The sequence below is a fragment of the Narcine bancroftii genome, chromosome 1, assembly GCF_036971445.1.
Source record: "Narcine bancroftii isolate sNarBan1 chromosome 1, sNarBan1.hap1, whole genome shotgun sequence".
NCBI classification, from domain to species: Eukaryota; Metazoa; Chordata; class Chondrichthyes; order Torpediniformes; family Narcinidae; genus Narcine; species Narcine bancroftii.
In genome coordinates, this window is record NC_091469.1 from 163,504,344 (window position 1) to 163,519,736 (window position 15,393).

General features: G+C 47.5%; 1 protein-coding gene across 1 annotated transcript in view; it reads left to right on the forward strand.

Annotated features, from left to right (window-relative positions):
• The window catches only part of LOC138752553 (mucin-6-like), a 28,275-nt gene extending 14,156 nt beyond the window's left edge, over positions 1-14,119 (forward strand). Inside the window, exons 5-8 of the mRNA XM_069915369.1 lie at positions 1,565-1,617; positions 9,099-9,240; positions 13,759-13,869; positions 14,050-14,119. Of these exons, the coding sequence (XP_069771470.1) occupies positions 1,565-1,617; positions 9,099-9,240; positions 13,759-13,869; positions 14,050-14,119 (376 nt within the window). The remainder of the gene's footprint in view (positions 1-1,564; positions 1,618-9,098; positions 9,241-13,758; positions 13,870-14,049) is intronic.
• The last annotated feature ends 1,274 nt before the right edge of the window (positions 14,120-15,393 follow it).

Consider the following 15,393-nt stretch of genomic DNA (forward strand, 5'->3'; position numbering starts at 1 on the left):
AGAGCACAGAATGCAGTAGATAACCCCTCACAAGGGAAATGTTGTTTCACTTGGAAGGACTGTTTGGGGCCCTGAATGGTGGTGAGGGGGGAGTTGTGGGTGCTTGTGGAGCATCTCCTGCATTCACAGGGCTAGGTCCCAAGGGGATGATGGATGGGAAAGAAGGAGTGGACAAGGGAGTCATGGAGGCAGTGGTCCCTGAAGAAGGTGGAGAGGGGTATCTGTGTTTAGTGGTTGGATCATGCAGTAGGTGGCAGAAATGGTGGAGGAGAAAGTGTTGGATGTGGAGGTTGGTGGGGTGGTAGGTGAGGACAAGAGGAATCCTGTCCTTGTTGTGTGTGGGGGTGTAGGGTTCAGGGCAGATGTATGGGTAATGGAGGATATGCAGGTGAGGGTTGAGTTGATGATGGTGGAGGGAAAGCCACGTTGTTGGAAAAAAGAGGACATCTCTGATGATCTGTCATGGACGTCCTCATCCTGGAGACAGAGGAGTTGAGAGAAGGGAACGGAATCCATACAGGGGACAGGTGTAGTCGAGGGGACTGTGGGAGTTGGTGGGTTTATTGAAGATATCTGTTGAGAGTTTGTCTCCTGAGATATAGACAGAGAGATCAAGGGAAGGGAGGGTGTTAGAGATGGACCAAGTGAATTTAGGGTCGGTGTGGAAGTTGGCAGCAAAGTGGATGAAGCCAACAAGTTCATCATGGGTACATGAGGCTGCAGAAAAGTAGTCTTCGATGTAGCGGGGGAAGAGTTGAGGGGTCTTGCCTGTGGAGGCTTGTAGCATGGATTGCTCCATGCAGCCAACAAAAGCCTGGAGAAAGTGCGATGAGTCAAAGGAGAAATTATTGAGGGTGAGGACAAGTTCTGCCAGCCAGAGGAGGGTGGTGGTGGAGGGGGACTGGTTGGGACTATTGTCCAAAAATAAATGGCTTTGAATTGGGTGTCCATAGTAAACATGAGGCGATGGAGTTCAGTCAACTGGAAGTTGTTGAATTCATCATGGGTGCAAGCGGGAGCACGAAAAGCAATTGATATTGGTGCAGGGCAGGTTCACCAGGTTGAAACTAGACATATGACGGGAGACTGAGTCAACTGAAACTATACATACTGTAATTTAGGAGAATAAGAGGGGATCTCACTGAAACATTTCAAATGTTGAAAGGCGTGAACAAAGTAGATGTTGAAAGGTTGTTTCCCACGGCGGGAGAGTCTAGAAAAAGAGGGCACAACTTCAGGATTGAAGGATGTCCACTTAGAACCGAGATGTGGAGGTATCTCTTCAGAGGGCGGTGAATCTGTGGAATTTGTTGCCACAGGTGGTTGTGGAGGCCGGGTCATTGGGTGTATTTAAGGCAGAGATCGATAGGTTCTGGATTAGCCAGGGCTTCAGAGGTTATGGGGAGAAGGCTGGGCAGTGGGGCTGAGTGGGGTAATAGATCAGCTCATGAATTTAATGGCAGGGCAGTCTTGATGGGCCAAATGGCCTATTTCTGCTCCTATGTTTTATGGTCTTAAATGAATGTGTAAAGGTTAATTAATTGCTCTGTATTGTTCAATGCAGCGTCTGCAATGCCGGTGAAGTCAGGTGTACGCAGCTTTTAGATTACTGGAAAGGTAAGAAAATGCAGAGAAATTAATATTAATGGATTTTTCTGCACATTACAAAAAGCAAAATGAAAATGTTCCAAAACATATATATTAAGTCATACAAATATTTTCCTAATGTTGAAGGTCTGAGATGAGTTTTCACAATTGCTCACTTCACTGTGGTTTATCTGAATCATGTTGCCAGTGGAGGACCTGCTCTCAGCACAGAGACCCTGGTTCAATCCCAGCCTCCTGCTGCTTTCTGTGCAGAGTTTTCACGCTCTCCCCATGGCCGTGTGGGTTTTCCCCAGGTGCTCCGGCTTCCTCCCACGTCCCAAAGGTGTGTAGGGTCCGGTGGGTTTAGTTCATCACGGAAGATTGCACCTCATGTGCGGGTGAGCGGTGGGATCTGGGGGGAGGGCGGGGTGGGAGGGGAGGGGGGGTTGGTCAGAATGTAGGGGGGAATAGAAACAAGATGGACATGAGATCAGTGGAAATGTGCGCCTGGTGGTTGGCCCAGGTTCTGGGATGAAGAGGTTGGTTCTGTCTTTTCCTGCTCGATCAGCCAAGAATTGTCTGAAAGCAAAATACTGCAGATGCTGAAATCTGATGTGCGAGCAGCAGACAGCTCTCGAGGATCAGACCTGCGGAGAGATAAACTGACGGCATCAGAGCATGGAGGGGTTGACTGGTGAAAACACTGGCTGAGCAAAAAGGTTAAAGGTGACTCTAACGGGGGTGAAAACAGAAGAACAAAATAAAATGAAGCTGGAGCAGTTTATCCAGCCCTTCAAACCTGCCCCACCACTCACTGGGATTGTCCACCTTGCACCATTCTCTGTTATCTCCATAACCTGCTCCCATTAATGTTCAGAAGGGATTAAAGGAAACCAACCTGTGCTTCGAATGAACTCACTGACTGGGGCTCCACAGTGCCCTCAGGCAGAGAATACCAAACATTCACTGTCCACTGAATGACCAGCTCTCACCACAGCACAGAAACAAACCCTTCAGCCCTTCTAGCCTGTGCTAAACTATATTTTTCACTCAGTCCCACTGATCTGTACTCAAACCATATCCCAGCATATCCTTCCCGTTTATGTCTTTCTCCAAAGATTTCTTAAATGTAACAATTGAGCCCGCATTTACCACTTCAGCTGGCAGCTCATTAAACACCCCCACCTCTCTCTCTGTGAAGAAGTTCCCTCGAAAGTTTCTTTTAAACATTTCACCTTTCAACCTTAACCCATGTCCTCTGGTCCGTATCCTACCCAACCTCAGAGGACTTGGGCTCAGTCAGGTCAGACTCGGGGTCGGAGGAGACAGTGAGTCAGTGCCTGGTGTTGGGTGAGAGGAGGAGGAGGAGCCAGGAGTTAATTGGGGTTAATTGATAAGGGACAAATAAAAGGAGTAGAAAAGGAGGGAGCGGCCAGCGAGGAGCGGCGCAGTGAAGGAGTGGGGACTTTGGCTCAAGTGGCCCAGTGAAGGAGTGGGGACTTTGGCTCGAGTGGCCCAGTGAAGGAGTGGGGACTTTGGCTCGAGGGACTTCAGTGAGCAGGGGCTAAGAAGGAGCTTATTAGTAAAGGGTATTATAGTAAGAAAGGAGGAAATGGAGTCAGTTGGGGTAGTTAAGTGCTCCAATTGTGGGATGTGGGAAATCAGAGACTGCACAGCTGTTCCTGATGACTACACCTGCAAAAGGTGCATCCAATTGCATATAATGAGTGAACGTGTTAGGGAGCTTGAGCTGCAATTGGATGAACTGAGGATCATAAGGGAAGCAGGGGCAGTGATAGAGAGGAGTTACAGGGAGACAGTCACCCTTAGAAGGCAGGAGTCAGGGAATTGGTTGACTGTGAGGAAAGGAGGGAGAACGCCAGTGCAGAGTACCCCTGTGGAAGTGTCCCTCAGCAACATGTATTCGGCTTTGGATACTGTTGGGGGGAACAGCCTATCAGGGACGAGTCATGGGGGTCAGGTATCTGGCACAGGGGCTGCCCCTGAGGTTCAGAAGGGAAGGAGGGATAAGAACCGGATACTTGTAGTTGGGGACTCATTAGTCAGAGGGACAGATAGAAGGTTTGTGGGAAGAGATAGGGGATCCAGGTTGGTCTGTTGCCTCCCTGGTGCCAGGGTCAGGGATATCTCTGATTGAGTACATAGCATTATGCAAGGGGAAGGAGAACAGCCAGAAGTCATGGTCCATGTGGGGACCAATGACTTAGTTAGAAGTGGGGATGAGGTCCTGAAACAGGATTATGTACAATTAGGTAGGAGGTTAAAAAACAGGACCTCCAAGGTAGTAATCTCTGGATTGCTGCCCGTGCCACGAGCTCGTGAGGGTAGAAATAGGAGGATGTGGAGGATGAATGTGTGGCTAAAGAGATGGTGCAGGGGGCAAGGGATAAGATTTCTGGATCATTGGGATCTCTTCTGGGGAAGGTCGGACCTGTACAAGAGGGATGGACTCCACTTGAACTGGAGGGGGACCAATGTGCTGGCAAGTAGATTTGCTAGAGCTGTGGGGGAAGGTTTAAACTAGTTTGGCAGGGGGGTGGGGAACAGAGGGTGAGAGCAGTGCCCAGGAAGTATGGCCACCTAGCTAGTAATAAAAAAGATAACAAAGGTAGGATGGAGATTAGGGTAGAAGGTAAAAAGGAGAATATATGTGAGGGTCATTCTCTGAGATGCATATATTTTAATGCAAGAAGCATAGTGAACAAGGTAGATGAGCTGAGAGCACGGACAGATACTTGGGGTGACGATATTGTGGCAATTAGTGAGACCTGGCTACAGGAGGGGCAGGACTGGCAACTTAATGTTCCGGGATACATTTGTTTTAGATGTGATAGATCAGGGGGTAAAAAAAGAGGAGTTGCTCTGCTTGTTAGGGAGGACATTACTGCCGTGAGGTGGCAGGATGGTATGGAGGGATCGACCAGTGAGCTGTTTGGGTGGAATTGAGGGGTGGAGAAGGCAAGAGGGTGCTAATAGGGGTATATTACAGACCACCAAATGGGCCAAGGGAATTAGAGGAACAAATTTGTAGGGAGATAACGTATATGTGTGAAAATCATAGGGTAGTGATCATGGGAGATTTTAACTTCCCACACATTGATTGGGATACCCATACGGTTAGAGGGCTGGATGGGCTGGAGTTCGTTAAATGTGTTCAGGATTGTTTTCTGAATCAGTTAGTAGAAGAACCGACTCGGGATGGTGTAATACTGGATCTCCTGTTAGGGAACGAGCTAGGTCAGTTAGCGGACATTAATGTTGGAGAACCAATTGGGTCTAGTGACCATAATTCTGTTAGTTTTGGGGTAGTTTTAGGGAAGAGCAAGGAGGGGCCTAAAGTTGAGGTTCTGGATTGGAAAAGAGCAAATTTCGAAGGAATAAGAAGGGATTTGGGGAGTATTGAGTGGGACAGGATATTTTCAGGTAAGGATGTTAATGAAAAATGGAGGATATTCAAAAAAGAAATTTTGAGGGTACAGAGTAGATATGTCCCAGTCTGGATCAAAGGAAAGGCTGGAAGTCATAGGGAGGCTTGGTTTTCGAGGAATATTGGAAATTTGGTTAGGAGAAAAAGGGAGGTGTACAAGAGGTATAAAGAGCAGGGAGCTGAGAAGTTGAAGGAGGACTACAAGGAGTGTAGAAGGAATCTTAAGAAAGAAATTAGAAAGGCCAAAAAAAGGCATGAAGAGGCTTTGGCAGACAGAGTAAAAATAAATCCAAAGGGTTTCTATAAGTACATTAAAAGTAAAAGATTAGTGAGGGATAAAATTGGACCCCTTGTAGATAGCAAGGGTAGGCTGAGTGAGAGGTCTGAGGAAATGGGGGAAATTTTGAATGATTTCTTTGCCTCGGTATTCACTAGGGAAGAAAATGTTGAACCAGTTGAAGTAAAGAAAAATAGTGGGGAGGTCATGAAGCATATAAGGATAACCGAGGAGGTAGTGATGGCTGTGTTAAAAAAGATAAAGGTGGATAAATCTCCTGGACCGGACAAAATATTCCCTAGGACACTCAGGGAGGCTAGTGGACAGTTAGTGGGGCCATTAACAGAGATATTTAGGATGTCATTGGCCACGGGGGTGGTACCAAAGGATTGGAGGGTGCGCATGTAGTTCCTCTGTTTAAGAAAGGGTCCAAATGCAAACCTGTGAATTATAGGCCTGTAAGTCTGACGTCTGTGGTGGGCAAGTTGATGGAAAATGTTCTGAGGGATGCTATTTACAAATTTTTGGAGGTACAAGGATTGATAGGGAGTAATCAGCATGGTTTTGTCAGGGGTAGATCATGCTTGACAAACCTGATTGAGTTCTTCGAGGGGGTTACAAAAAAGGATGATGAAGGGAAAGCTGTGGATGTTGACTATTTAGACTTTAGTAAAGCTTTTGACAAAGTTCCCCACAGGAGGTTAGGAAAAAAGGTGGAGGCATTAGGTATAAATAAGGAGGTAGTGAAATGGATTCAGCAGTGGTTGGATGGAAGGTATCAGAGAGTAGTGGTAGAAAATTGTTTATCCAATTGGAGTTCCTCAGGGTTCGGTCCTCGGTCCACTATTATTTGTTATATATATTAACGATCTGGATGTAGGGGTGGAGAATTGGATAAGCAAGTTTGCGGATGACACAAAGATTGGTGGTGTTGTGGACAGTGAGGTAGATTACCGTAGATTAAAAGGTGATTTAGGAAGGCTGGAGGTGTGGGCTGAGAAATGGCTGATGGAATTTAATACAGATAAATGTGAGGTGCTGCATTTTGGAAAGGCAAATTTAAATAGGTCATATACATTGAATGGTAGACAATTGGGGAGTGCAGAGCAACAAAGGGATTTAGGAGTTGTGGTAAATAGTACCCTCAAGGCTGATACTCAGGTAGATGGTGTGGTGAAGAAGGCATTTGGAATGTTGGCCTTCATAAATCGGAGTATTGAATTCAAGAGTTGGAATGTTATGATGAAATTGTACAAAGCATTGGCGAGGCCAAATTTGGAGTACTGTGTGCAGTTTTAGTCACCGAATTATAGGAAGGATATAAACAAAATAGAGAGAGTGCAGAGAAGGTTCACGAGAATGTTGACAGGATTTCAGGGTCTGAGTTACAGGGAAAGGTTGTGCAGACTGGGGCTTTTTTCTCTGGAGTGTAGAAGATTGAGGGGGGACTTGATAGAGGTGTTTAAGATTTTAAAAGGGACAGACAGAGTAAATGTGGATAGGCTTTTTCAATTAAGAAAGGGGGAGATTCAAACTAGAGGGCATGGTTTAAGATTGAAGGGGGAAAATTATAAGGGGAACATGAGGGGAAATTTCTTTACGCAGAGGGTGGTGGGGATGTGGAATGAGCTTCCGGCAGACGTGGTCGAGGCGGGATCATTGGTTACATTTAAGGAAAGACTGAATCGTTACATGGATAGGAGGGGACTAGAGGGGTATGGACCGGGTGCTGGTCAGTGGGACTAGGAGGGCGGGGATTTGCTATGGCATGGACTAGTAGGGCCGAACTGGCCTGTTCTGTGCTGTAAGTGGTTATATGGTTATGGTTAAAAAGCATTTGTATGCAGTGTAATGTTGCCTGTGAGCATCCCAGCACTGTGTGATCCTGAACAGAGTTCCTTCCCTGTTTCCTGCACGTTGACTGTAACATGTGTCAAACTAATCGAGGGAAGATACTTTCTCTATCAGCCAGTTGTTCATTGTGTGGTGATATGTAATTACAGCTCTAGGCCACCAGGGGTCATCGCGGTGATCTTGTATATAAAGCAGTCCAGAGCTACAGTCAAGCCTTCCAGGTTGGTCTTGCAGAGAGACAAGACCTCTTAGTGTACATATTAGTTTATTAAAGTTGTCTTGTACTCACACTGCTGGTCTAGTTATTGTCAGTACAATTTAATAAACTAATATGTACACTAAGAGGTCTTGTCTCTCTGCAAGAACAACCTGGAAGGCTAGACTGTAGCTCTGGACTGCTTTATATACAAGGTCACCGGGATGACCCCTGGTGACCTAGTGCTGTAATTACATATCACCACATATTGATGTCATGTCGGCATTTGGAACTGATTGAGAGGGTGAGAGGCTGGAAGAGTGTGTCCAGGGGAAAGGAGTTCTGGAGCCCTGGAGGGGAGTCATCATTGGGAAGGGGCAAGTAGTGACAATTCCTCGCCGGAGGATATGTTGGCGGAAGGAGAGCTTGGCATGATGTCAGACCCAAAACTCACTTCAATGCAACCAGAGGCATACAATTATGGGTCAGGTCACTCATCTGAGGGCTAGTGGTACCATGTAACCAGTACTACCTGTTGCATGGTTAGGTGGTCAGTGACTCAACCGGCTCCCCCACCAGACTTGCCTGGGGTGGAGGGGGATAGACACCCTGCAGGATGAAAAACAAGACCTGCCAAAGGGTGAACGAACCCTCTCAGAGGGTCAACGGCCATTAAGCAGACGCGTGCCTTAAGGCACGAAAAGGGCATCTCTTGCATTGAAACTTTCTGGCCACTCACTGCAACAGAACTTCCCCCAGCCTTCTTGAACCTCACCATGCTGCTGGATCCGAGAGGGGGGTGTCGAGAGGGTGGGTCCGGACCTATACAACTCCTTACTCACCTAAACCCATTCACACACACATTGTTCCTTTCTGAGGAGTGGGGACTCCTCATATCAAACCCCACAAACTGAATGAAAGGAACCATCATCGTCCTACAGGATGGACAGTCAGAAGAGAGAAGACAATTATAACCATATAACCATACAACAATTACAGTATGAAAACAGGCCATCTCAGCCCCTCTAGTCCGCACCGATTTAAGTGAAACTCCACTCTCCCCACCTACCCGCTCCCTGCCCATAACCCTCCAACCCCCCTCACATCCATGCACTCATCCAACGTCCTCTTAAATGACAAAATTGACCCTGCTGCAACCACCTCTTCCGGAAGGTCATTCCACTCAGCCACCACTCTCTGAGTGAAGCTTCCTCTTATGTTACTTCTAAACTTTTGCCCCCGAACCCTTAACTTATGACCCCTTGTTCCAATCTCTCCTACCCTCAAGGGGAAGAGCCTATTCACATCTACTCGGTCTATCCCCCTCATAATTTTAAATACCTCTATCAAATCCCCCCCTTCACCTTCTACGCTCCAATGAATAAAGATCCAGTCTACTCAATCTTTCTTTCTATTCTAGATACTGCAATCCCGGCAACATTTTAGTAAATCTTCTCTGCACCCTCTCTACCTTATTGACATCCTTCCTATAATTTGTGGACCAGAACTGCACACAATATTCCAAACTTGGCCTCACCAATGCCTTGAACAGTCTCAACATCACCTCCCAGCTCCTATATTCTATGCTTTGATTTATAAAGGCCACCAGACCAAAGGCCTTCTTTACCGCCTATCCACATGAATTATGTGCTAAGGTCCTCACTAGCTGAGTTGCAATTGGGCTGACAGAATATGCAGTGATATGCTTCTGACTTGTGAATTTTTGTACATTCTAGAAAAGTGCACGAAGAACGAAGTGTACATAAACTGCATGAAGAGTGACGTCAGGAAGAGGTGTGAGCTGAGCTGTGAACACCTGAACTCTAGGCACCGCCCCTGTCCGTTCACCTGCCAGGAAGGCTGCATGTGCAAACCAGGGTACGTGGACATGATCGGGGCCAGACCAACAAGGAGATGATTATTTTTAATATTACCTTTGGCAGAAAGTACTTTGTGACACTCCCTTTCATGTTGCATGTTAAAAATTTGGATTGAGGATTAAATGGTTTTGTGGCCGAGTTTGCAGATGATACAGAGACAGGTGGAGGGGCAGGGAGTGAGGAGGGGACGGAGAGGCTGCAGGGAGCCCAAAGATGGATTTGGAGAACGGGCAAAGAGGTGACAAATGAAATCCAGTGCTGGAAAGTGGACGGTCATGCACCTTGGTCGAAGGAGTAAAAGGGGAGACGACCATTTGGATGGGGATAAAATTCAAATTCCAGTGGGGTAAATGTTCTTGGGAATTCCTTTGAGTGGGAATAAGCGCAAAAAGAAGAGGAAGTGAGGGAGCGTCTGGTTCATCGTCCATTCAGAGATCTGATGGCGGAGGGGAAGAAGCTGTTTTCATGCTGCTGGGTGTTCGTCTTCGGCTCCTGTTGCGACCAACCAGAATGCTCTCCATGGTACATCTGGAGAAACTTGCAAGAGTCTTTGGTGATGTACCAAATCTCCTCCAACTCAGCTGGCGGACCTTCTTCATGATTGCTTCAACATGAAAGCCCCAGGATAGATTCTCAGAGATGTTGACACCTGGGAACTTGAAGCTCTTAACCCTTTTCACCGCTTACTGCCCTTAATGAGAGTTGGCTCGTGTTCTCCTGATTTCCCTGTCCTGGAGTCCACAGTCTGCTCCTTAGTTTTGCTAACGTTAAGTGAAAGATTGTTGTGGTGACACAGATCAACCAGCTGATCTATCTCCCTTCTCTATGTTTCCTGTGTGGACAGAGAAAAGGGATATAATCTGGGCAAATGTAAAGTGCCCACAACTCTCTGAGCTTTAGAAGAGCCATGGAAAAGGATAAGAGTAGACAAAATGGGAAAGTGTTTAACTGGGGAAGGGCTCATTATGAGGGGATAAGGCAGGACAGTAAATTGGAAACAAATGCTCAAGGGTGAAAGCCCAGAATTAACGTGGAGGAAATTTAGGGGCCACTTGTGCTGGGTTCAGGATGGGTTTGTCCCACTGGGACAGGGAAATGATGGGAGGAAAAGGGAACCATGGCTGATGAAGCAGGTGAGGCAACTCATCAAGTGGACGAAGGAAACGTACATTAGATATAGGAAACAGGAAGGGCTCGTGAGAAGTGTATGGTAGCCAGGAAGGAGCTTAGAAAGGATGTAGGACAGCTGGAAGGGGGCATGAGAAGGCCTTGGCATGTAGGATTAAGGAGAACCCCCAAGGCGTTCTATGCATATGTGAAGAACAGAAGGATGACGAGAATAGACAGGCTGCAGAGTTGGGTGGAAAAGTGGCAAATGGAGTTCAATCCAGATAAGTGTGAGATGATGCATTTTGGAAGGACAAATCAGAATAGTTAATGGTCAGTTACTTAGGAGTGTGGATGAACAGAGGGACCTTGAGGTCCAAATCCATCCTTAAGGTCACCGCACAGGTTGATAGGATAGTTAAGAAGGCCTATGGGATGCTGGGCTTCATTAATAGGGGGATTGAGTTCAGGAGTCAAGAGTTCATGTTGCAACTCTACAAATCTCTGGTGAGACCACACTTGGAGAATTGTGTTCAGTTCTGGTCACCTCATTACAGGAAGGATGTGGAAGCTACGGAGAGGCTGCAGAGGAGATTCATCAGGATGTTGCCTGGATTGGGAAATAAGTCTAATGAGGCAAGGTGAGCAGAGCTGGGTGATAGGCTCTATCAATAACTCCAAAGCCATGGAGTGAGTGACGATAGGCTTTCTTATACTTTAGACTAGTTGGCCCGATTCCTGACTGAGGTCAGGGAGAGGGAGGTCAACCTTTATTCCAGAGTCACAAGGGGAGGTGTTACCAGGGAGCGAGTCACCAGTGGGGGACGGGCCAGCTCCCCATCGAGTTACATATTTTTATCACTACATTCACCCCTTCTTTTAAAATAAAACTCCGCTGGGTTAAAAGTCTTAGAGGTGGTCTCATTTTTCTCTGCAACTGGCGCAGTTCTGCTAGTGGTACAACAGTCGGCTCCATTGCCAGTTTGAAGCTGGGGGGAGATGGCTGGCTCCATAAAAGGTGGGGCTTGGTTGTATGTGTGGGCAGTTGTGGTGGTCGGAGCAGCTGGAGCAGGATCCGGGGTGTATGGCATGGTGGGTAGGGGTGGGTCGCTGACCAAGTCCTTGACGTGGCCAGTATGGATGTAGGTTGGACCAGGGTTGAAGGGAGTGGGGAGTGGGCAGGGGTCTCTGGTGCTAGGTTCTGGATGAGGACTGTGTCCTTATGGACATCGGGGTACACCATGTAGGCATCCTGAGAGTTGGTGTGCAGGAGTTGCACCTCTTCGACCAACAGGTCTGACTTGTGACCCCTCGCATGTTTCAGCAGGACGGGGGGTCCCGGGGACGAACGCCAGGGAGGCAGGTGTGGTTCTGGTCGCCAACTTCCTGGGGAAGGAAAATGTGTTCAGGTGGGGTTGCGTTGGTAGCTGTGCATAGCAGGGATCGGATGGCATGGAGAGCCTCTGGCAGGACTTCCTGCCAATGGGACACCAACAGGCCTTTGGATTTAATGGACAGGAGAACAGCTTTCCAAACTGAGGCATTTTCTCTCTCTACCTGGCCATTCCCCCAGGGGTTGTAACAGGTCATCCTATTAGTGGCATTGCCTCTAGCCACAGGTACTGCTGCAGTTCGTCATTTATAAAAGAGGACCCAATCACTGTGGATGTAATTTGGGTACCCGAAGAGGGTGAAGGTGCTGCGAAGCCCCTTTATGATGGTAGCTGAGGTCAAGTCAGGTCAGGGGATGGCTAAAGGGAACCTGGAGTACTCGTCAATGATGTTCAGGAAGTATACGTTCCTGTTGGACGAGCGCAGGGGGCCCTTGAAATTGATGCTGAGTCATTCAAAGAGGCATGTGGCCTTTATGAGGTGTGACTCTTGTTGGGCCAGAAGAATGTGATTTGCATTCCGCACAGACCCGACAGTGTCTGGTCAATGAGCTGACATCCACAATTGAGTAGGGAAGGTTTCGGGCTTACACGAACTGGAACAATCGCGTAACTCTGAGGTGGCAAAGGTCATCGTGGAGGGATTTGAGGCGGCCGAGATGCACGATGGCACATGTCCCCCGGGATAGGGCATCTGGGGAGTTATTGAGCTTGCCCAGCCCATATAGGATGTCATAGTTGTAGATGGAGATCTCGATTCTCCACCTCAGGATTTTGTCATTTTTGATCTTACCCCACAATTTGGTATTCCTGACTGAGGACAGGGAGAGGGAGGTCGACCTTCATTCCAGGGTCACAAGGGGAGGAGTTACCAGGGAGCGAGTCAGCAGTGGGGGATGGGCCAGCTCCCCTTCGGCAGTCACATATTCATATTACCTACCACACTGGGACTTTTCTCTTTGGAGCGAAGATGGATGAGAGGAGACTTAATAGATTATGAGAGGCATAGATAGGGTGGACGTCCAGTGCCTGTTTCTTGGGACAGGAATAGCAAATACCAGAGGACATGAGTACAAAATGAAGGGAGGGAAGTTTAGGGGCGACCACATGGAGTATAGTGTTCAGTTCTGGTCACCACATTATAGGAAGGATGTTTTACACAGAGAGTTGTGGGTGCCAGGGGTGATGGTGGAGGCTGAAACATTAGGGGCATTTAAGAGTCTCTTAGACAGACACATGGATGGAAGGAAAATAGAGGGTTAGAGGGTAGGGAGGATATAGTATTTTTTAAGGAATATATGGGTCGGCACAACATTGAGGGCCGAAGGGCCTGTGCTGTAATGTCATGTTCTATGAGAGGACAGATGTAAGAGGAATATATACAGTAATTTGTTGGAGCACTGGGGAATTCGGGCTGCGCCAAATTTCCCTGAAGGTGGCAGCATGTAGATCGGGTGGTAAAGAAGACATGCTTTGGTCAGGGAGTGAAAGTTAGGAAGTTATTTTGCAACTATATTTTGGCCACATGTGAAGCATTGTCTACAGTCCTGGTCACCGCACCACAGGAAGGATGTGGAAGCCTTGGAGGCAGTGCAGAAGAGGTTCACCATGATGTTGCCTGGAACAGAGGGTATTAGCTGTAAGGGATGAATGGACAGTCGTAGCCATCAAGCTATCGCTCAATCTATTTCCACCGCTGTTGTACTTTAGCCTCCCAATTTCACTCAAGGTCCCGCACTTTCCTTTGCAACTATCTTGAAACCAACAGAATTCTGTCCAGAAGACATAGGAGCAGAAATAGGCCATTCAGCCCATCGAGCCTGCCTCTGGACCCATAACAGCTCCCACCGTTCAAAACATACCGGGGGTTGTAAGTTAATTGCTGTATTGGGTGGCATGGACCAGAAGGGCCTGTTACTGTGTTGTACTTCTAAATTTAAAAATGGTAATTTCAGTGACCATCCGTGAATATCAGCGATTTTAACTGTTATGAATTGTGTGGCCTTTCTCTCGCTCAGTTTGGTTCGTAGCCCAGAAGGAATGTGCATCAACAAGACTGAGTGCCCATGTAAATATGGTGGTCAGCTATACTTCCCGAGGGAGATATTTCTACGCGGCTGTGATGTGTGGTGAGTTCGAATTTAACGGGGCTTAAAATGATGTGATAGGACAAGGTCTGGGCAAACATTGTGAGTGATTTTGAAGCGTAAATGGAGAGAAGCTGTTTTCAGAGGCCCAGGGCTGTCCACGTGGATGTTCTCCCTGCGACTGTGTGGGGGTTCCACTGGGTCCCTCATCCATCCTAAAAGCCTGCAGGTCGACAGGTTATTGCTTCTGACGTGTGAGTTGAACACGCAAGTCCGCAGACACCGTGACTGAAAAACGCCAGAGAAACTCAGCAGGTCACACAGCACTTTTTATGTCACAAAGATATATAACCAATGTTTAGGCCTAGGCCCTTCCATTAAGGTATGAAAAAAAGCAGGCAGACACCTAAATAAAATGGTGAGTGTGAGGGAAGGGGTGGGGAGAGAAGCACAGGATCACAGGCAAGTGGACATGGGTGGGAGGGCACAAGAGAACAGCTGAAAAGTGATCAGGGAAGGGGAGAGGGAAGAGGGGGGATCGGGGTTTTGGGGAGGAAATAGAGGGTTGAGGTAGTCAGAGAGGGAGGTGGGGAGGTTGGGTGGGGTGGAGGTAGCAGCTACTACTGACTCTAACCCTAATGGGAGGCCATGATGGCGGGGGAGATGAAGGGAAGAGGAGTCAGAGAGGAGTTGTGGGGGGAGATGAGGGGTGTGAGGTCTCGGAGCATGGGAAGAAAGAGTGAGCTCAGAGGGGAGTTGGGAAGAGATGAGGGGTCTGAGGGATGGGGTAGGAAGAAAAAAGAGAAAGAGGAGTTGTGGGGGAGAAGTTGGGGATTAAGAGCTGGGGCATGGGAAGAAGGGCTCAGAGGGGAGTTGGGGAAAGATGGGGTCTGAGGGCTTGGGGGATGGGAAGAAAGGGGGAAATGGGGGGAAATAAGGAGGTTTTGAGGGCTAAGGGATGGGAATAAAGAGGGACCTTAGAGGGCAGTGGTCCTGATATGTAGCTGGGTATAGTATCTGGGGGGGCATTGAAGGTAACATCGAGGTAGAGGTCATCATCGGAGTGGACTAAGTCAGAGTGGTAAGGCTTCGGCTCAACAGGCTTCAGCGAGAACAGGTAAGAGGCGAGAGAGAGAAGGGGTTGAAATGAGAAAGGGCTACCCTGTTCAAGGAACAAAATGGTTTCAGCAGGTAGGCCCAGGTCAGGGCATCATCTATTTTCTTCCTCTTGATCAGGAGTGTCAAACTCAAATTCACGGAGGGCCAAAATTAAAAACTTGGACTAAGTCGAGGGCCGAACTAAATATTTATTGAAAATTTTCAACACATCTGCATGTTTTCTCTTCTTTCAACATATGTAATGTTAAACTTTTTCTTATTAAAATAAATGTTTAATAATAGTTTTGGATAAAATATTTCTCTATAGAGGATTTGTCAAATGTTGCTAGTGTGCTGTCGAATAGTAAAATCTGAGGGCTATTAAGAATGTGGGAGAATAACATGATTCCTGAAACAATCAAATGGGTGACTGATTGTGGGCATGAACTCTAGCAGGGTTATTTGCCA